General features: G+C 60.8%; 7 protein-coding genes across 7 annotated transcripts; 2 read left to right on the top strand and 5 right to left on the bottom strand.

Moving 5' to 3' along the window:
* Positions 1–383: 383 nt before the first annotated feature.
* Positions 384–1,211, bottom strand: A1Q1_02664 (uncharacterized protein; the record flags this gene model as incomplete). Its single annotated transcript, XM_014323925.1, has 1 exon — positions 384–1,211. One exon carries the CDS (start codon positions 1,209–1,211, stop codon positions 384–386), a length of 828 nt encoding a protein of 275 aa, XP_014179400.1.
* A 69-nt stretch (positions 1,212–1,280) lies between these two features.
* On the bottom strand, positions 1,281–1,874 carry A1Q1_02665 (uncharacterized protein; the record flags this gene model as incomplete). Its single annotated transcript, XM_014323926.1, has 1 exon — positions 1,281–1,874. The coding sequence occupies one exon, from the start codon at positions 1,872–1,874 to the stop codon at positions 1,281–1,283; it is 594 nt and encodes a 197-aa protein (XP_014179401.1).
* Positions 1,875–4,624: 2,750 nt separating this feature from the next.
* Positions 4,625–5,479, top strand: A1Q1_02666 (uncharacterized protein; the record flags this gene model as incomplete). The annotated part of the gene is made up of 2 exons (XM_014323927.1): positions 4,625–5,002; positions 5,105–5,479. 2 exons carry the CDS (start codon positions 4,625–4,627, stop codon positions 5,477–5,479), a joined length of 753 nt encoding a protein of 250 aa, XP_014179402.1.
* Positions 5,480–6,339: 860 nt separating this feature from the next.
* On the bottom strand, positions 6,340–10,093 carry A1Q1_02667 (uncharacterized protein; the record flags this gene model as incomplete). The annotated part of the gene is made up of 6 exons (XM_014323928.1): positions 6,340–6,726; positions 6,786–7,973; positions 8,016–8,520; positions 8,560–8,718; positions 8,768–9,653; positions 9,760–10,093. The coding sequence occupies 6 exons, from the start codon at positions 10,091–10,093 to the stop codon at positions 6,340–6,342; spliced, it is 3,459 nt and encodes a 1,152-aa protein (XP_014179403.1).
* Positions 10,094–11,529: 1,436 nt separating this feature from the next.
* On the bottom strand, positions 11,530–12,879 carry A1Q1_02668 (uncharacterized protein; the record flags this gene model as incomplete). Its single annotated transcript, XM_014323929.1, has 1 exon — positions 11,530–12,879. One exon carries the CDS (start codon positions 12,877–12,879, stop codon positions 11,530–11,532), a length of 1,350 nt encoding a protein of 449 aa, XP_014179404.1.
* A 2,456-nt stretch (positions 12,880–15,335) lies between these two features.
* On the bottom strand, positions 15,336–18,242 carry A1Q1_02669 (uncharacterized protein; the record flags this gene model as incomplete). Its single annotated transcript, XM_014323930.1, has 6 exons — positions 15,336–15,501; positions 15,556–15,758; positions 15,803–16,557; positions 16,603–17,800; positions 17,861–17,931; positions 18,011–18,242. The coding sequence occupies 6 exons, from the start codon at positions 18,240–18,242 to the stop codon at positions 15,336–15,338; spliced, it is 2,625 nt and encodes an 874-aa protein (XP_014179405.1).
* Positions 18,243–18,929: 687 nt separating this feature from the next.
* On the top strand, positions 18,930–20,463 carry A1Q1_02670 (uncharacterized protein; the record flags this gene model as incomplete). The annotated part of the gene is made up of 6 exons (XM_014323931.1): positions 18,930–19,088; positions 19,174–19,191; positions 19,261–19,481; positions 19,627–19,734; positions 19,789–19,846; positions 19,900–20,463. The coding sequence occupies 6 exons, from the start codon at positions 18,930–18,932 to the stop codon at positions 20,461–20,463; spliced, it is 1,128 nt and encodes a 375-aa protein (XP_014179406.1).
* Between the last annotated feature and the right edge of the window lie 488 nt (positions 20,464–20,951).

The following is a 20,951-nucleotide window of genomic DNA, read 5'->3' on the forward strand; positions in this document are numbered from 1 at the left end:
AGAAGATGTCGTAAAGATAAAGTTGAAAGCTACTATACTACTGCGGTTGCGTCCTGCGAACTATCTATGTTGATGGGTATTAGATGAGCCGCCGCCCCGACGCGCTCGGGGTCAGCATGGCCTGCTGGTTCTCATACTCGCTACTGGGGCGGACGGAGTTGTAGCTCGTCGTGTTGTGCTCGTAGCTGCCCGTGCTCTGGTTGGGGTGCTGGGTACCGAAGCTGCTGTGGCTCTGTGCACTGGTGTAGTGTGTGGCGTAGCTCGCCGTCGTGGGGCGGGACGACCGGCTGGGGCTGCTGTGCTGGTACGAGGTGCGCGAGGGGGTGCGGTGTGCGAAGGAGGGGGCGCCGCTCGTGCTCGGGCTCTGGCTCGGGAGCACGGCGTCATCGAGCGCCATGTCCGGGAAGGACTGGCGGTGCTCCTCGTCGCCATAGTTGCTCTGCGAGTCCAGGGACGTCGCGAGGCTCTCGACCGTCGTGTGGCTGCCCCACCGGCGCAGGACGGGCGCGCCGGAGCGGTGCGTCATGTCGCTGCCTGACGAGATGTTCTGCGTGTGGCCCCGCGTGCGCTGCTTCTGCTTGCGATTGCGCCACCAGCAGCACCCGAGAATGAGGCCGGCGAGGAGCAGCCCGCCGCAAACCACCGACAATCGCGCCCGTGCTCGACGAGCTGGAGCTCTTGCCCGTGCTCGTGCCGTTTGCGGAACCCGTGGCGTCGATCGTCGGCGCATGCGTCTCCGTCACGTCGGGCAGCGGCGAGTGCTGGTCGGTCGTCTGGTACACGACGAGCTTCTGGAACAGACAGCCCCAGGGCCGGTTGCCCTGCGAGAAGATGCGCATCGTGTACGACTGGCTCGGGTCGAGCGCGACCGCGCTCATGTCCGCCGCGTCCGTGTAGTTTTGCGGCGAGTAGCCGAACGAGTGCTGCACGGCTTCGGCCGCAGGCGGCTTTGGGTCCCAGACCACCCAGCAGTCGGACTGTCGCTCAGAGCGAGGGCCCTTCAAGATCGCGTAGTATGAGTTGGGCGGGATCTGGCGCTCGCCAGGCGTACTGGGGTTGATGAGGACGTAGTCACCCAGGCCGTCGCCGTTCATCGTGCCCGACTTGAAATCGCCGGCCAGCTCGGTCGAAATGTGGACGCCCGCGTTCGCGAGCACCTCCTTTGCGTGGTCCAGCGAGGACAGGGAAGGGAACTTGTACGATCCGTCCATGTTCAGGAACTTGGGCGACAGGTCTTCCTGCTGCACTCTGTTTCGTTAGCACAGTCGCATGGTCAACACTCACTCCTTGCCATCCAGCTGTGCCGTCGGCAGAACAATGTCAATCATGTTCACAGTCATGAAGCCCTGCGGCTTGAACTTGAACTTGATGTTGGTTTGGTTCACCTGACCGTTCAGGTCAACCTTGGCGAGCTGACCACCAGTGTTGGACAGCTTGGAGGGCGGCTTCTCCTCCCCGTTGATGGTGACCGTCACGTCGCCCATGTCGGGCAGGTTAACCACAGCCCCCATCGACATGTCTTGCCAGGTGTTGCCGTAGATGGTGATCGCGGATCCGGTGAAGTTGAACTCGAGCGTCGCCTCGGTTCCAGCAACGGCTGCGCGGCAAAAGTCACTCGAGGGGCAGTCGGGGCCGGAGCAGCCGTCAACCTTGCACTTGACCGCTGACCATGTCCCGGTCGCATTGATGGTCTCCTTTCCTTCGGGGTCTCCGACCCAGCGAACCATGGGTGAACGGGCGTCCAGCTGCAGCTTGTCAAACGGCTTCACCACCTCCGTCTTGGCCGTCGTGCTGCCGAGCTGGGCGAGCGCACCGTGCAGCGAAACCGCTGCGAGCGAAAGAGGAGCGAGCGAAAGAGGAGCGAGCCTGACCATGGCGAAGGATGGCAGTGGTGATACGAGGGGAAAGGGGCAGATGAGGCACTGGCAGCCACGAGGCGATGGGGCCCAGCCAGCGATGAGAGATGAAGTCGAGGTCGAACCTGTCGAACTCGGCTCGAAGAGTGTTAGAAGATAACGGGAGTGGTGGTAGTCTAGGAAGTGTCGAAGTGATGGAACGTCGAGAGAAGAAGAAGACGTTCTTGCTGCTCGCAGACCGTCGATGAACGGATGGTCGAAGGGTTGTACCGATGCTGAAGTTGAATGGGGAGAGGTGAAAGGTACAGGCCCAAAAAGAACGTAGGCAACGAGGGGAGGGCAACGCGCACTGGGGGTGCGGCGAGCGAGCGGGGGGGCGAAGGAGCGGCGTGGTAATGGGAATCGGCACTGGAAAAGTGAACAAAGTGTAATGTAACCCAAAGCTAACTCGGCCACTCTAGTGGACTGCTAGTGCTGCCGTGCTGCCGGCGTTGCGCAGAACGCGCACGAGGAGGCACCGGCCACTGGCCACTGGCCACTTGCGCGCAGTCCAACGTCGTCCTCGCAGAGAGCCCCAGCTCCCGGCATTGCATTTCGTCTCGGCCAGTCTCTGACATGCCCCCCAGACAGCCTTCGTCCCCATTCCCCAGCAGTCGAGCGAACAGACTAGGGCTCCAGGATGAGACCAATGAGTTGCCAGGAACGGTGCGTTGCTCGTTGGCAGCCTGATATGGCGAGTGAGGGGGTCGAGCCTGCGCAAGGTTTCGACAGTCTGCGATGATCCTGTTCTGATCCTGGCCGCGGGCTGCCGGACCCTGGCACCAGTACCGAGTTGAGTCTCTATTCAGCAGCACGGCAGTACGCATTGCGGGGAACTACTCTTGCTGGCGCGTTGCTGGAGAGGACGCTCCTGATCAGTGACGGAATAAACTCGGCGCGTCGCTCTGACGCCTTCCATTCGTACACTCAACAGGGCCAAAGACAAGAGCCGAAGTCTCGGCAGCGCTGCGTTATCCTCTTCTCCTGAGGGCCCTCGCTCTATGGCTTTGCGGCCAGATGTCGCGACGAAGCTCAACGCAGTAATGGAGACGCCGAGTATGAACAGAGTTGAGCCGAGGTGCCTCAGGCGCGCGTACATGTGTGTGCCCTTGAACTGGTGAAACTAAGAATAAATCTCCTAGAATGCACGTCCTCTGATCTGCCACTGTTAGCTACAACGACTACGGCAGGTCCTCAGCCCGGGCGCATTCACTGCTCAGGATGAGCGGGAAGGCTTGGGCGCCCTCCGGCCGTTACCCTGAGTGTTCGACCCTGGATCAGACGCGCTTGTTCGCGACCTCTGGACACATCACACATGTGTTGCCCAGGAGTGCGTCAACCTTTACTTTTTGCTTCCCCATGAGGGGCCTGAGGGAACGAGGAGGGAGAGCAGAGCAGGGAGACGGCTGCGTACCGGAGGCGCAGCGGAGCGTTCGGCGTGGTACCGCTGAATAGCTCTGAATGGGTGACCTGTCAGGGGAGTGTCGAGGGCAGACGCGGATGTGAAACGTCCAGGATTAGGGGGTCTGGCTGGTATCAGCGACAGTGGAAGCGCACAAGCATCGGCTCTGAGGGTCTTCCTCTAACAACACAGCTCATCAGGACTGCGACGAGCTTATCAGCTTAGCAGGAAGTTCAAACGGTGTTGCCCCCTCTCAAACGAAAGGACCACGAGGCTGAAGGACATAAGGTCAGCGTTCTAATGCAACCAACGAGGTCTACGCGACATTACGAGATGACCACCGCGTCCTCCCGTAATGCTACACCTGGCCAGCTTCACATCTCACCCGCCAAAACCCGTTGAACAAGGTTTCAGTAGGCCACCGAGCGTGACGCGCCGAGAGGTCCGATTGGGCTGCGAGCGTCCCGAAGCTGTGGGATCGCATACAATCACGCTGGTGTGCTGAAAAGGAGAGTTCATTTTTTGTTGGCTCTCTCGTCGAGATAACGTATAGAGGTGGGAGCTTGAAGTTGTCCGCTAATCCAGCACAGGGGGTCGGGTGTCCAACCAGTTCGAGGTCGTGACTACGTTCATCGACAACCGTGGGAGACCCGGTCACGTGTCCTTGACAGTCGTCCTTATAAGACCCCGCAAGCGTCAGACGTAAGCAGCAAGCCACGGCGTCAGCGGTCGCATGCCCCGCAGCACCTGTCTCAGCTGGCGTCAGCCAGTCGCATCAGTAATCAGTGACGCGCCTCCACCTCCGTCAGCCAGACATATCGCCAGCCAGGACTTGACGTCACCGACCATTTTTCTGGGTGTCAGCGCCGCACCTCGCCGCCTGCGCCGCAAGACCATGCTGAGCTCGGCGAGGCTGCGAGAACATCGTTCGGACCACCAGATGCGCCGACGACATTCGTACTTATAATAGCCAGGCTCACCTTGTTCTGACCTTTATATTCCCAGCAGTACAGGAAGAGCATCGAAAACGAACAGTGAAGATGTCTGGTGAGTTTTATCAGACATTGTCTGGCCAAGATTCGTCGCCACTCGGATTGTTTACGCACTGTGCACCTCGGCTGCAAGCGATAAGCAATGGAGGTGCTCAAGCGTGAGCTGCTGGCCCAGGTTACTGGAAGGAGATCTCTTATGTCCCAATGCAAGGAAAGAAGCTGACGATCAGCACAGAACGGTACGCCCGCCTGCATCCGGCGAGCTCCCCCGCTAACCTGAAGGACTATTCCGCGGCTTGTCAAGCTACTACACGGCGCAATATGAGGCGCACCCAATGCGAACGCTATCGATCACGAACGGTATCCTGTCCAGTATCTCCGACCTCGTCGCGCAGGGTATCGAGGGCAGTGTGAGTGTCTCTGGGCCCTTCCATCCCTCCAAGGTTCCCCATCAGCTCAATGCTAACTATCAGACGGCAAAGTCAACAGGCAAGTCGGACTGGCGGTACGATCCCGTGCGCACGCTCCGGTTCGCCGCATTCGGCACAGCCATGGGCCCCGTGATTGGGAAATGGCTCCAGTTCCTCGACTACAAATTCCCGCTGTCTGCGACGGCGGGCGCGCTCGCGAACCAGGCGCCGAGTAAGGCGAAGCAGGGCGTGCAGCTGGCGAAGCGCGTGCTCGCGGACCAGGTCGTGGCGGCGCCTGTTGGTGTGAGTGTGGCCCGGGTTCTTCTAGCAATTCCTCCGCCGTAGCCAGGTGTGGAGGAGAAGCGGAGAAGAGAGCCCTACCCTTGAAGTTCTTGCTGACGCCAGCTCGCCCTGTTCACAGGCCTGATGTCTGGCCTCGAGGGCAAGTCGCTCGGCGAGACGCAGGACAAGTTCCGCACCATGTATCCCCGCGCCCTCCTTACCAACTGGCAGGTGTGGCCCGTCATCCAGGCTGTGAACTTTACGATTGTCCCGCTCCAGTTCCGCCTGCCGTTCCAGCAAACGGCGGGAATCCTGTGGACGTGCTACCTCTCCATGCTCAACAAGAAGAATGACGTCGAGGAGGCCCAGAGGGCCAAGATGCCCGGTGGCACCAGGCCGAGCGCAAAGGAGGACGAGAATGCGCCGACATACACTTTCGAGACGCAGGATCACAAGGACGGCGTGTACCAGGATCGCGACAGAGTCAAGACCCGATAGAGGAGAGATTGACTATAGACATTTACCTCGACGTGCACACCACTCAGACGCAGCTCCCAACTCAGTAGACTGATGCACTCATAGACAGACCGCAAACAAGCGTGGACCATGCGCTTGCACCTCACGCATAGTACAGATATGTGCATGTCATTAATTGAAGGAATGTAGGAAGAGAAAACTGATCACCGTCGCTGCGCTCACGTCCACCACCATCCGCGCATGCGACGCAAGACCCAGGCCGACGCACTGCGAACGACGGCGCGCGCTAGATCCCCGGCGCACCGGAGCACGAGCCGCGTGACTAGCGCGCAAGTCCGGGCCATCCTGTTCCACGCCGTCTGGAAGCCAAGCCGGCGCCACAGCCAGCAGTTCAGTCTGAACCTGCAACCGCGCCTCGCCTCCTCGTCACCTGTCGTTTCTTGATGTTGTTGTGTTGTTGAAGTTGGAATGGGAGTTGGGGTTGTTGTTGAATGGGGAGTAGGGGTTGGGGTAGTAGTAGTAGTTGTGGTAGGTGTGGTAGTTGGCGGTGCTGGGGCACCGAGGTTTCTTAGTTCTATGGCGGCAGTTGGGGTAACAGGAGTAGTCGTAGTCGTAGCTGATGTCGTTGAAGAGAAAAGGAAAGAACGCAGCCCCGCACCCGCACCTGCTCCAGCCGGGGCGTCAGCCTGCGGCTCGGGGGCGCCTTCTGGGAGCAGGGCGTCGGTGGAAGTATATGATCGCCGGTCACCCGCGTCCACTACAGGAAGGCTCGAACTTGAACGTTAAATCGCTTTTTGTTGCTCCAACTAATCATAAATGTTAGCACAAGGTTCCAGACATCGGGGGAAGATCGGGGGTGATGAATCGAGATCGGGCCTGGATCACGCCGAGGTGGCCGCCGCGGGCTCCTCGACGATCTCCTCGACAGCGTCGTCCTCGACGTCGGCGTCGTCACCGGCGTGTCCGTCGCTAGAGCGCTTGGACGGGTCGGCAGCAGCCTCCTCGTCGCGACGCTCGATCTCAAGGCGGAGGTTGGCGAGCGTGTCCTCGAGCTGCGCGATATGCTGCGTGCGGGGCGAATCACCAATCGGGGCGGCTACTCCGAGAGGAGCGGCTAACTCATTCACCTGCTGAAGGGCAGACGCCTTCTCGGCGCGCTCCGTCTTGAGCTCCTCCTGCAAGTTGGTGATGGTGCTGTTCAGGCGTTGTGTCGCGGCGGCGAGCTCAGCCTGGTGTTCGGTCTTGGCGTCGGCGAGCGCGCGCTCAAACTCGTTGCGGTTCATCTCAAGCATCTGACATCAGTCGAGAAGGCTGATCCATCACTCACGACGTTCATGCCCTCGAGCTCCTCCGAGCGAGCCTGCAGATCCTTTCGGAGCTGGGCGACGGCGGCGTCCTTAGATCCACCGGGTGACTGACTACCTCTCTCCTTAGAGAGCTGGTCGATCTTGGTGCGAAGTTCGTTAATGGTGGCGGTCGATTGCTTCGCTGCAGTCTTCTCGGTCTCGAGCTCCAGCGAGGCCGCGGTCAGCTTCTTGCGGAGCTCCTCGAGCTCGCTGGTCGCAGCAGTGAGGGCAGCCTCGGCCTCCTTGAGCTTGGTGTCGGCGCCGCCCTTGGCCTTGCTGAGCTCCTCGGCGCGCGAAGCAGCGAGCGTCTCGAGCTCCTTCGAGTGGTTCGCAACGACAGTCGCGTGGTCATTCTTGGTCTTCTCGAGTTCGGCGGTGTGCTCCTTTGCGGCTGATTCCTTGGCGGACTTGGACAGGTCGGCGACCTCCTTCTGGTGAGCAGCCTTGAGAGCCTCGATCTCCTTCGCGTGTCCGGCGGCAGCAGAGTCCACGGCGAACTTCTTGGCTGCCTCAAGGGTGTGCGCATGCTCAGCCTTGAGCGCCTCAAGCTCCTCCGCGTGCTTCTTGGCGGCAGCCTCGACGGCCTTGGACTCAGCAGCGCCGGCAGACTTCTCGGCAGCAGAGAGCTTCTCGGCGTGCTCCTTCTTCAAGGCGTCAAGCTCAGCAGCGTGTGAGGCAGCGGCGCTCTCCGTGGCTTCCTTAGAGATGGTGGCGAGCTTCTCGGAGTGCTTCGTCTCTAACTCCTTGATCTTGGCAGCGTGCGAGGCCGAAGCAGCCTCCTCTGCCTGCTTCTTGGCGGCGGCGACCTTCTCCTCAGTCGACTTGGTAGCCGAAGCGAGGCTCTTCTCGTGCTCACCCTTCAGTGAGGCGACAGTCTCCTCGAGCTTGGCGACAGATGCCTGCAGCTCCTTGATCTTGCCGTCGGCCTCAGACTTCGAGGTCTCGAGCTGCTTGACAGTCGCGCCGCTGGCATCGAGCTTGGCCTTGAGAGAGTCGCGCTCACCCGCGACCTTGGCCAGCTCGGCGCGCAGGCCCTCGGTGTTAGCATTTCCAGCCGAAGCCTTCTCCAGCTGCTTTTGTAAGTCGACAATCGTCTCCTCCTGTGCGGCGCTCTTCGAGGTGAGCTCGGTGTGAGCAGAGGATAAGGAGTCGTGCGCCTCCTTCAACGCCTAGATATGTCAGTGACATCGCTAGTCGGAGAAAGTGCCTACCTTGAGCTCCTTGTCCTTGGTCTCGGAGGACGCGGCCGCCTTGGCGAGAGCCTCCTCGTGGCCCTTCTTAGCCTGGGCGTGACCATCAAGCTCGCTCTTTAACGAGGCGCGCTCCTCTTCCCAGCTCTTGCGCTCAGTCTCGCGGGCGGTCTGCTCCTTCTTTAAGCTGTCCTGGAGCTCCTCGACCTGCTCCTCGAGGTCCTTGACCTTGCCCTCCATGCCCTGGAGACCGGCCATGCTCTTCTCAGCCTCCTCGGCACCCTCGGCGATCTCGGCCTCGAGCTTGTCCTTGAGGGAGGTGACCTTGGAAAGCTGCTCCTGCAGAGCAGCGACCTCCTGCTTCGTCTTGGCGACGTGCTCCTCATGCTCCTTCGTCTTCGCCGCGAGCTCGGCGTGAAGGGAAGCAAGCGAAGCCTCTACGGTGGCGTGGGCCTTCTCGGCGGAAGCGAGCTTGTCCTGTGACGTCTTGAGATCCGACTGGGCAGCGTCTCGGGCAGTTGACAACCTGAAATTGTGTCAGCACGGACCTCTCCACTAAACTCACTCCTGGAGCTGGCTCTCGCGCTCGGCTACCAGAGCCTCCCTAGAGCTCTCCGCCTCGGCAATTTGGCGCGCATTCTCCTCCTGCAGCTTGTTCACCTTGTCGTCGGCAGCGGCGTGGGCAGACTTGGCGTTCGCAAGCTCCTCCTGAATCTTGGTGATGCTGCAACCGTGTCAGCACGTGTCTTTGCTTAGTCTAAAATTGGACTCACCTAGCCTGTAACTCGTCACGCTGAGCGGTGATCTCGGCGAGGGAAGCCTCGAGTTGGCCTTTCTCCTCCTCGAGCTTCTTGGCACCCTCCTCGGTGATCTCAGCGATCTTCGCCTCGAGGGCAGCCTTCTCCTCCTCGAACTTCTTGGTGAGACCTTCAATACGAGTCTGGAGGGCTCCACCCGAGCCCGAGGTCGACGAGGCAGAGGCGCGGATCGATCCAGCGGTCGAAGCCGCCGTGCTCGCACGTGCGCGGTGGCCAACTGAGGCAGCAGTAGGCTTGGTGGCGGTCGACGTCCTAGCCGACACAGACAAGCTGGCGCGGGGCTTGGCGGCGGGCGTCGTTGGCTTCGCGGTAGAGGCAGAGGTGGCTGTTCGCGTGGAGGCCGTGGACGAGCTCAGGCCATTGGGAGCAGACGCAGATGGGGTAGTGCGCGCCCGGGCCGCAGCAGTGGGGGCAGTGGCACTCGACGCTCCGGTACGCGATGCGGCCGTGCTCGACCCTGCGGCACGCGCTGATGGCACTGCAGGTTTCGTGGTGCTCGGACGAACGCGAGGGGCAGCAGTCGACGTGGCAGTTGCGCCCGCACCAGGGCCCATGCTCGGGCGCTTAGACGCAGATGCAGCCGTCGGGGCGGTGGCCGTGCTCGTGCTGGAGGTGAGGGAACGGGGACGAATGACTGGTGAGCCAGGACCGGTCGAAGAGGAGGAAGCCGTCTTTGGGCGGGGAGGGGGCACCTTGTCCTGACCGGCGGTGCGAGCGGCCGAGGCAGCGGTCGGGGCAGTGAGGGGCTTGCGGTTCGCGAGTGAAACTCTCGGAGCAGCGGAAGTCGTGGAGCCAGCCTTGGAAACGGGCTTGCGAGCGGAGGCGACAGCCTTGGGGGAAGCTGCACGTCAGCGCTGAATGTAAACAAATCTGTGAAGCGAGGTGTGCGGGGAGCTGTCTGATGCAGACTTGACCCCATCACATCGCATTCTGCTCTGCGCACTGACCTCCAAAGACGCCGCTCTTGAGGATCTTCTTGACGCCGCCAGCGTCCTTCGCCGAGTGGCCGTTCTCCCTCTCCTCCTTGACATTCTCCTTGCCCGAGTCGGTCGCGGCGGTGTCCTCGGCGGGCGTGTCAGCGTTGTCTGTTGACGTGGTCATTTCGATGTCTCCGTCGGCCGCGTCGGTTGTGTCGTGGTCTTCCGAAGTGCGATCTGGCTCAGGTGCGGTGGGAGTGACGGGGCTCTCGTTGTGGTCCTCTGCGGGCGAGGCTGCTGGCCGCTCGCCTAGCTCCTGGAGCGCAATGTCGGTGGGGTGGGGTGCGTCGTCCACGAGCGACATGGCGGGAGCCTTGGTGCTGTGGGCTATGGAGGGAAGGGAGGGTGTGAGAGATAAGGATGAGATTGAAAAAGGGAAGGAGAGGAGGACGAGATGTAAGTGTGTGTGTTGGCTGTGTGCGGTGTGTCGAATAATGGAGGGAAGGGCGGCGGGCGCATGCATTCGCCTGCAGCCAGCCAGGCCAGCCAGGCGCAGATTGAGCTAGCCAGGTCACCCAGCCAGGTCGGCCAGGTCAGCCAGGACGTTTGGGACGGTCCGACAGGAACCTGCGCCTAGGAAGGAACTATCGCCTAAGGATTGAGCAATTGGCGCTCCTGGCGCGGCCGCGCTGGCTGGCTGGCTGGCTGGCCAGACACTCCGGACCGTCCCAGGTCCTCCCAGGTCGCACGGGACGAAACCTCCACTACAACTTCAGGCGCCAGGCTCCAGCCTGCAGGCTACAGTGAAAGCGAATGCCTAAGCCAAGTGCCAGAAGGCGGCCCGTGCAACTGAGCTTGCTCGATTGACGTGAGGAACGAGGTACATCGGTACGGTGGAGCGTGGGTGCGGGTTTGGGCTTCCTTGCCCCTTCGTCAACACGGCAAAGAGACTTCTGACCACAGGTCGAAACTCGATACACCGATCGCATCGCGGCATCGATGCCGGCTGACCGGAAAGCTTACCCCACTCTTCGCTGCCCGCTTCCGAATGCATGCATCGATGCTCAAGTGTTTCGCGCGCGAGAGAGAGCTCGAGCAGCGAGGAGAAACGGGTAACTTTCTGTACCTGAATCTGGGTTTCCTGCGCCAGACGCGTCAGAAGAAGACGCGTCCCTGCCTCAACTGCTCGAGCCCTACTTGCCTTCCCCCTTGCTCCTCGTCCAGACGCTGCCAGCCAGTGTGCACGCGTCACCCTCATCCGCCCTCCTCCATCCCGGCTTCCTGAGTAGCGGTACACTGGCCCAATGCGATGCCTGATCTTGCGGCAGGAGGCACTGCGATGCATGCCGTGCATCGTTCCCATCCTCACCCTGTCAACATTCAGTCCGACCAAGCCTCATTGCTCCCTTCCCCGTCACACTTCACCAGCCAAGTCTTTTCTCATCGACTGCAGTGAAAATTCCGTCGCGTGCTGCGCATCTGTCATATCCGGAGTGCTTGCCTGATGTCAGTGCAGAATAGGGGTCGCGCTCGGTCATGGGTACTGATCATGATGGGTCGTAATATAACATTGCAACGAAGCACGCCAGGTGCATACGTATGGGGCTACAGGTGGAAACAATGCACAGTACGAAGGCGTACTGCTATTATTGTCAGTGTGGTTATGCAAGGATGCAAAGCGGTAGAGGGGTGCACACTCTGGGGGATCATAGAGTGTGCCGGATGATTTTAGGTTGGAGAGGAACGGTTGCAAGTCGACTCTCCTTCCCGCTCAACGGGGTGCGCAGTAACGGCGCGCGCTTAGTTGAGGTTGGCGCAAGCCTCCTCCCAGCCCTCGGGGATCTGGAGGGTGCCGTCGCGGGCAGCCTGGAGGGCGTTGCGGTAGAGACGGCCAGTGGCGGTGAGGTCACCTCCCCACTTGTCCCAGAGCTTCCACTGGTCACCGAGTCCGTCACCGTTGGAGAAGGCGTGGGCGGCGATGCGGGGGTGGTGCTCGAAGAGGTAGACGGTGCCGTTGATGTAGTTCTCGATCTCGCCCATGTCGGTACAGGGGCAGAACTGGTTGTCGTCGGCGCGGTCGCAGGTGCGGCCAGTGTGGTCGTAGACACACGCCCACTCCGAGACCCAGAGGTCCTTGCCGTAGCGGTCGAGGTACTGGTCAACAGCAGCACGAACAGACTTGCCGTCGGGCTTGTTGATGTGGACGTTGGTGAACTGCCAGTCACCGCCCTTCTCCTTGAACTCCTGGAGCCAGGTCTCGGCCATCTGCTTGCACATGGAGGGCGAGATGAGGGCGGTGCCCTTGTTCTTCATGGGCTCAACGATCTCGTTCCAGAGACGAAGACCGCTGTCGACGTCCATGTCAGCGGACATGTAGCCGGGGCAGTCGGGCTCGAAGAAGCCCTGAGCGTAGCGGACATAGCTGTCCTCCTGAGCGAGCTGCTTGAACTTCTGAAGACGGTCGCCGTCAGAAGGCTCAGCGGGGTTGTCACCCTCACCCCAGAGGATGGCGACGAAGGTCGGCGTCTCGGCACCGTCACCCTCGGGACCGGGCATGCCGTCTCCGGGCGTGGCGCTGTAGGTCGAGAACCAACCGAGAAGGTCCTTGAGCTCGTCCCAAGCCTTGGAAGGGGCGATGTAAGAGACACCGGCCTTCTTAGCGGGGCCACCGCCAACGCTGCCGGTCGAGGGAAGACCACCGCCGTAACCGTGCTCCTTGGTAGGGGCAGTGGCAGTGGTGTCCTCGGCCGACGAGGTCGAAGAGGCCTGGGCGTTGTTGCCCTGGTTGTTGTTGTCACCGCCGATCCAGTTGTCACCACCAGCAGAGCTGGAGGCAGCGGCAGACGAGGCCGGGGCCTTGTCGGCACCCGGGACCTGGGTGTAGGCGGCAGAGGGGGCGACCGTGACGGGAGAGTCACCACCGTCCTGCTGGTTGAGCTGAGCGCCCTGGGAGTTGGAGTCCTGGCCGTCGGCGGGCTTGGTGCGGGGCTTGCACTTGCGGCCGTCGGAGCGGGTAACAAGCTTGGGCATGTCGCGGCGGGCAGCGGCAGCCTGGCGGTGGTGGCGGCGAGCGACACCGTGGCCGTGGCCAGAGCGGGCGTCGACAGCAGCGACGGCGAGGAGAAGCGAGACGAGGGCGGCGGTACGCATGTTGGTCGTGTTGATTTCTATCTAGTTCTCAAAGTGAAGGTGGTTGACAAACGATTGTAGTTGGTACAGGCGGGTATGACAACGGTGGTGGAGGGAGGCGGAGGGGGAGGACCGGGACTTGACCAAACCAGTTGGTGAGTGTGTCGGACGGAGGGAGAAGGAGATAGAGAAAAACGAAAGACAGTGGATGGACGAGGGGAAAAGAGTGACTGGAGGGGAAGAACTAGTTAAATAAGGTAGAGCGGCTCCTGATGTGCGGAGGGGGGGGGAAGAGGTGTGTGTTTCGTCGAGACGGTCGAGGGTACGAGGGTTGGGGGGTGGGTGATCGCCTGGCCCAAAGCGTCGAGGGTACACACGGGCGCATAAGCTTTCACGCGTACTTTCGGGTCCACCGTCGATACCCTGGGGCTTTGGGCGCCTGGCTGTCCGACTCTTCGCACTATTATGGGTAACCCTTGACTGAACCCGTATCCCCGTAGTCCAGAATTGCAGCACAGACTGGCTCCAAAGCTTCAGATCAACACACCGCAGCAGCTACAGCGAATGCGCGCAGAGCATTCGGCCCATACGGCGCGTACCCCGCCGCCTTCCGGACTCGCGGTCTCGGCGGGGGGTGCCCACGACGCCTCAATTATTGAGGTCTTTCAGAGCAGCCGGCCGACCCTGTGCACCAAAGGATAGCCCTGGCCTGGTCACCGGATGCGTACGGGGCTACGGGGTACGACGAGCTGAGCGCTGAGCGAGACAGAAGAGACGCGTGTGATCTCGCAGCAGGTGTCGGGTCCGGATCAGTGTGGAAGCTCAGGAGCGGTGGGGCGCGGTTGACTGTATCCTATGCGTGCATCTGCGTGTCGCGGGCGTGCGGCTGCGGCGTGATGACCGTCAGCCCGTCCTATGGTCCTTTTTCCTGTCACCTTGGTAGCGCACATCGCGCACATCGCACACAGCACAGAGGAAAGGGGAAGACCTCAAACGCTGAGCACACCACAAGCGGACAGGAGCCACTCAGAGCGCGAGTGTTCTTCAGGGCTCACCGGGCAGTGCAGGGTCACTGAATACCCCATTACGGCGCCACAGGGCTGCCAACCCCGGAAAATGCCCCGTCCGACGCGTCGCTTTCACGTACTTCACGTCTCCCCGCCAGCACCCTGGACCACATTCCTGAAACACTCCGAGGCACGACGACCGCTCTGATTGGGCACAGCGCTGCCAGGCAGTGCTGCGATCCATGCAGTTAAGCTCGCTGCACCAAACTCAGCAGAATTTCGCGCTGACACCCATGGCCATGGGCGCCTTCCGTAGCGCGCTTACACTACCGAGTACCGGCCCGGTCTATGCTGTTTTGGGAACAGCACCACACCGAGGCTTTAGGCACTCGATAAACTCAGCATGCTTGGGCTAACCCACGCACAACGGCCTCGCGAATAAACTCGCCAGACTTCATTACGAGGTCCCAAGGTCTCGTCTGGCGAACTGGTAGGGTTCATTAGGACATCAGACACCGATCACCAACTAGCTCTCCTCCGCAAGAGTCTGGACACTGGCTCGAGGAACCAGGTTGCAGTACCACAGGATATGTAGGATAGCGTGCACGGCCCCGCCTAGATTGAGGCTTGGTGGCCAGAAGGCTCCGGAACTCGACCGGCACGTCGCATTGTCTGAATGCGTATCAAGCGTCGCATTCAATGGAGGGGGGACCCTTAGTGTCCTCGAGAAGCACGGCGGCCCAGATCCAAAGCGTGCACATACCCTGCATCTCGTCAAGGCATTGAACTTTCCACAATCTGCAGAGTTGGAGTTCGCTTGGCGACAAGGATGTCAGGCCCCCCGATGGACACGAGTATGCATGGCAAAGATTGCGACGAGGACCTCCCCTCGGCGCCCTTCACACACTCACACACCGAACGCCTCCTGCGAGCGCTTTTCTTGCCGACCAAACGCATTACCGGATGTGTGCCACCTGGAATATTCCCCTTAGTGCCTCTCTCTTCCTCGCGTTCCTGCGCATTAGGGCTGCAGGGCACTCAAGCACCCCCGATCTCGTCCTCATCCTGGCTAGGCTGAGGTCCAGACTTTGTCGCCTCAATCGACTACAGGCGAGTGCTTTAGTTGACTCTGAAGCTCAGACATACCGGCCTCCAAACACGCTGGATACCCAAAACAGGTCGTGTTCGTTTCGGGTTGTTCGGCGACGTATCCACCCTAGATGTTCAGAACACCGGAATCAAGCTCGGAATCGCAGCAGACTTTATCAGGCATGCATACAACCAATCCGATTATGACCACGCCTACAAAACCGGGGTAGCAGATTTGATTCAATTCAACATGGCAAAACTCTTTTCCTACTTGCGACAACTTGGGTTTCGTTCGATTCTTGTTCTGAGCTGTTCTACGCCCGCAACTTTCCGACGCTCTGACGTCTCGTCTAGAGTAACCCCGATCGACGTCTGGGGTGCTTAGAGACGGGCGTGGTGCGCCGTGCGCGGCGGCTCGGCCCAGAAGTCGCGGCCCCAGACCTCCTCAATCGCCTCCTCGACAGTGCGGTAAAAGGTAATCTTCATGTCCTTGGTGCTCTCCGGAAGCTCACGGGCATCCTTCTCGTTCTGACCCGGCATGCACACCCTGAGTATTGTTAGCTGAGTGAACGGCGTTGCCACCAAACTCAAATCAACTCACTGAGTGATTCCGGCGCGGTGAGCACCGAGCACCTTCTCACGGATACCTCCGACGGCGGTCACGGCGCCACGCAGGGTGATCTCGCCCGTGAAGCCCATGGTTGGGGGCACGACGCGGCCCGTGAGAAGCGAGACAAAGGCGAGGACGATGGCTACACCAGCCGAGGGGCCATCCTTCTTGACCGCACCCGCCGGGAGATGGAGCTTACAGTCAGCATCTCATTCGGATGTCATGTGCAAACACTCACATGAATGTCGTTGTTGCGAAGGGGGTCGTCGCGGATACCAAGCTGGGCGGCGTGAGCCTTGACCCAGGCCATCGCGAGCTCGGCCGACTCCTTGATGACATCGCCGAGTTGGCCCGTCAGGCGCAGATGGCCCTTCCCATTGGGGATGAGCGTGCACTCGACGAGCAGGATACCTCCGTTGCCCGATCCCATGTAGGCGAGACCGGTGACAACACCGGGGCGGCCGCCCTGCTCGCGCACCTCGTGGTCATACTTCGCCATTCCAAGGATACGCTGCACGTCATCGATAGTGATGACCGGGTTGTAGGTGGGACCGCCGTCGCGAGAGGAGGAGTACTCAACGGCCTTGGCGCGGCAAAGCTTTGCAATCTCGCGCTCGAGCGAGCGCACACCAGCCTCGCGAGTGTAGTCGTTGACGACACGGGCGAGTACGTTGTCGTCAGTCGTGACACCGCCCTGGCTGAGGCCATTCTCCTTCGTCTGCTTGGGAAGCAGGAAGCGTCGAGCGATCGCGAGCTTCTCGTCAGTGACGTAGCCGGGACACTCGATGACCTCGCAGCGGTCGAGGAGAGGGCCAGAGATTGTGTCGAGGCTGTTTGCGGTAGCGATGAAGGTGACCTGGCTGAGGTCCACAGTGACGTCACCCAGATAGTGGTCATGGAAGGACCAGTTCTGGGCGGGGTCGAGGGTCTCGAGCAGCGCGGCGGAGGGGTCGCCATGGTAGTTGGACTGTCCGACCTTGTCAATCTCGTCGACTGATCATTAGTACTTGCCATCACTATAAGGCCAATTTGACTCACGAAGAATGACCGGATTCGAAACGCCCACCTTGCGAAGCGCCTGGACAAAGACTCCGGGTAGCGCTCCGACATAGGTCCTGCGGTGGCCGCGAATCTCGGCTTCGTCGCGAACTCCACCAAGCGAAACGCGGTGGAAGCGACGACCAAGGGCGCTGGCGATAGAGCGGGCGATCGAGGTCTTGCCGACTCCGGGCGGTCCCACGAGGAGCAGAATGGGCGCCTTGTCACGGAAGACATTGTCAGGAGGTCCGTCGTCAATCAGAGGCGCAAGCTCCTCCTCCTTCTTGCTCACGGCCGCATCATCAGGTGACTCCTCACGCTTGGTGTTGGCGGGAAGAGCGACGTCATCAGACTTGTCCATCTGTGCCCGTGCCTTTTCCACGTCTTCCTTGCTCATGATCGCCTTGACCTCCTTCTTGGACTTGTCATCAGCCGTTTTGGCAGCGTCCTCGTCGGCCTTCTGCTTCTCGTCCCAGAGGTCACGCTTGAGGCGGTAGACTGCGAGATACTCGACAACGCGGCGCTTGACGTCCTTGAGACCCTCGTGATCCGCATCGAGAAGCTTACGGGCCTCCTCGAGGTCCATGCGGCGTCCCTCACTGACGCGGTTCCAAGGCAAAGCGAGGAGCCATTCACAGTAGGTCTTGCTGACGCCGTACTCGGCAGCTTGAGGGGGGAGCTTCGCAAGGCGGGTGAGCTCGCGGACGAGGGTCTCTGCGGCAGCGGGAGACAGCTCATCGCGGCGACGCGTCAGCGCAGCCTCCAGAGGCTTGAGGTCGTCGGGCATTTGGGACTTTGGAACGTTGAGAGCTGGTCGGCGAGACGAGTTGGCCACTGGGCCCTTGCTGTCTTTTGTAGGCGCGGGCTCATCCAGCGAAGCCCCCTTCTCAGCCAGGAGTGACACCATGACTTCCTTGACGCGGGCGCAACGGTCATCGACGTCAGGAAGTCCCAGTAGTTCCACCCGCGTGTCCCATGGGAAGCGCAGTGTGCTTGCAAGAAGGTCCGCTTGGACGGTGGGAGGCAGGACCGCGAGCTTAGCGTGGAGCTCCTTAGGCAAGAGCTTGATCGCGGCAGGCATCAGGTCAACGGTGGCGGCAGGCGAGGGGACAGGAAGGCTGTAGCTAGCGACATGGAGGTTGTTCTGCGGGGTGATGGCAATCAAAGGCGGAAGGCCAGGGGACAGATGCACACGGGTCTAGACCAAGTTAGTCTTATCACGAGCAAGCGATGGTGTCGTATGCGATCGGTCACTCACCAGTCCTTCCAGAACGCACAGATACTCGTCAAACTTGTCTCGGTTCCGGTAAACTCGCTTGATTCGAGCCGCTTAATGTCAGTCATACACAGCGATGGAGCGAGGCGCTATGCATCCCAATACATGCAGAACGCCACAAACAGCACTCACCGCACGCCCACCTGCCGAGGCGACGATCATTATCGTCGACGGGGACGGCTGCGACGATTCGATCGCGCGGATCGGTCTTGTGGAGGTCGGCCTGCTCCGTGATGGTGGCAAGAATTAAGTTCACGGCATCGGTTGTGAGGGGTACATGGACCTGCAAGAAGGGGTACAGGACGTGGGGCCGCTGCACAGGCAGGAGGGGGAGCGTAGGGGGGAGGTAGGGCTGCTTGGCCATGAGAGAACAATGTCGATGAGACGAGGTGAGTAACAAAGACAGCGAAGGAACGGCGACGATGGAGCTGTCAAGGCGTCAAGGACGGTCCTTTGGATCCTGTGCCGTGAATGAGTCATGCATTCATATGAGCTCATGACCGGTTCACGGGGTTCACCTCTCTCGTGTGCACGCGCACGCCAGCGTAAGTAACCGGTTGCGGGTCGCTTTCGGCCGGCGCGCCTGGAACTTGCTAGGCGCATGTCGAGCTTGGGGTGGCGTCAAGATGATTCTGGCGCAAGTAGGCGTGCGCTGTCCTCCCCATTCTCCGGTTTGGTTCCGGTAAGGCCGTCATGTCCGCCATGCACGAGATAAGCAGGGCGGTTGGGGAGATGACACCGATGACCTTAGGTAAGGCGCCGGTGGAGGCCATGCAGAGCCCTGAGCTTAAGCCGCCGCTTGGCCGTCATATCACCGTACGGCCCCCACGGCGGCCATGGCGGCCAGGCGCGCCCAGGCAACAGGCGTCAGAGGCCGAGCCTGGCTGCCCGAGCGTGGTGGCCCAGATTTATTTTCTTTCGGGGTGACTTCCGACCTTTCGAGTAACGCGACGTCAACGCCAACCCCCTTCTTGGCTTCTCCACAGTCGTCACATCCCATCTCCCAGAACACTCTACGGCTCTCTTGACTACCTGACTTCATTCACTCACCATGGGATTCTTCAGCCGCTCCAAGGACAACTCGGCCAACTCGAGCTCGGCTTCTGTCGACAAGACCAAGCCGCCTGCGACGACCGACCTGTACACGGTCCCTCCACCCGGGGTCAAGCCCACCAAGAAGTGGACCTATGATGACGACCAGCTCGCCCAGGTGCGTATCACCCTCTCACTGCACCCGCGCCGCCCGTAGGGCCCGCAGTGTAAAGAGCGATATGAACACAAGCTGACATGCATAGATCAAGGAGCTCGAGGAGGTACGTTGACACCGTCCGCGGCCTTGGCCGACGGTCGCACCAAGCCGAACCATCATCTAACGCGCACAGTACACCAAGACGCTTATCCTCCCGGAGACCGACGAGTACTACCCATGGGAGAAGCGTTTCCTCGAGGACATCGGCACGCACCCCCGGTACATGCGTGCGTCGAAGTGGAAGATGGACAACGCCAAGCAGCGGATCAAAGCGACCATTGAGTGGCGTAGGGAGTACAAGCCCGAGCTCATCACTCCCGACGACGTCAGCGTTGAGGCCGAGGCTGGCAAGATGTGAGTGCGGCACCGTCGTGCGCGGGTGTCTCGGAACCGAACGTCGCGGTCGCGGCGGTCTCATGATCGGCGCCACACCAGCGCCCCCCGGCTTGCTGTGATTCCCCTGCGAGTGAGGTTGGGACTTCATGCTGACAACGCACAGCATCATCTCTGGATTCGACAAGGATGCGCGCCCCATCATCTACATGCGCCCCGGTCGCGAGAACACGGAGACGTCGCCCCGTCAGATCCGCCACCTGATTTACAACCTGTACGTTCGAGCAGATTCAGTGATGGTGGTTGGCCCGATTGGCTGACGAAGTAGTGAGCGTGCTATCGACCTCATGCCCGAGGGACAGGAGCAGGTTGCGATCATTGTTGACGTGAGTTTCTGGGAGGCGTCCATCCCCTGAGTGGTGACTGACCTATTCATCAGTACAAGAGTGCCACGTCGTCGTCGAACCCGTCGATCAGCACTGGACTGAAGGTGCTGCACATCCTCCAGAACCACTACGTCGAGCGCCTGGGCCGTGGTCTCGTCGTGAACATGCCGTGGTGGATCAACGCCTTCTTCTCCGGAATCGGACCGTTCATGGACCCGATCACGCGCGACAAGATCCGCTTCAACCCCAAGCTGACCGAGCTCATCTCGCCGGACCAGCTCGACTGCGAGTACGGCGGCAGCTACAACTACGAGTTCAAGCACGACCTGTACTGGCCCACGCTGACCGACTTCTGCTGCATCGTCCCCGCCGACGGCACCCGCATTGACAAGGCTGGCAAGGCCTGGATCCCTCCTTCGGGCAACGGAATCGTCTGGGCTTTGAAGCAGCACGGCGAGCAGCCCACCTCTGCTCTTTCTTCTGCCGGCCCTTATAAGGATGACGACACTGCCACCCTCGCCGAGAACCTCGAGAAGACGACGCTCGACGACAAGGCGGCGCCTACCGCTGCTGAGCCGGTCGCTGCTCCCGCTCCCGCTGAGGACGTCAAGGCCTAAGCCGACCTCAATAATCAGGCTAAGTCACAAGCCTGTCTCCATTGCATTCTCCATAGATTCCGTACGCACTGTCTGTCTCATATTCCGTGCCAGGATGTATTTATAATATTTCTCTTATCAGCGATATCCCACGAGGCCCCCCACTGGAAGACGACCGAGATAGCGAGCAGACACGTGCCCCCATCGGCCAGTCGGGCAGCCAGCTTGAGCTCGTCGATCGAAAGGCAGGAGGGATAGCGGGGGAGCGGAACGGTTCTCCCGCCCAGTTTCTGACGTGTTCTAGCGCACCTGGCCTGTCTCCTCTGCGCCATTGCGGCGCGCTCGCAATCGTGAGCACTCGAGACGGGTCCAATCGCAGAACGTGCAGCGAGACGCGGTACGGTGACTGCTGGACGCGCCATACGCGCCGTACACACCGGACGCGCCGTGTGCGCCGTAAGGCGCCGCGAAGGCCAATGGAAGACGCCCAGCGCCTCGATTGATCGCGA

Source organism: Trichosporon asahii (assembly GCF_000293215.1).
Source record: "Trichosporon asahii var. asahii CBS 2479 unplaced genomic scaffold scaffold00051, whole genome shotgun sequence".
Taxonomy (NCBI): Eukaryota; Fungi; Basidiomycota; class Tremellomycetes; order Trichosporonales; family Trichosporonaceae; genus Trichosporon; species Trichosporon asahii.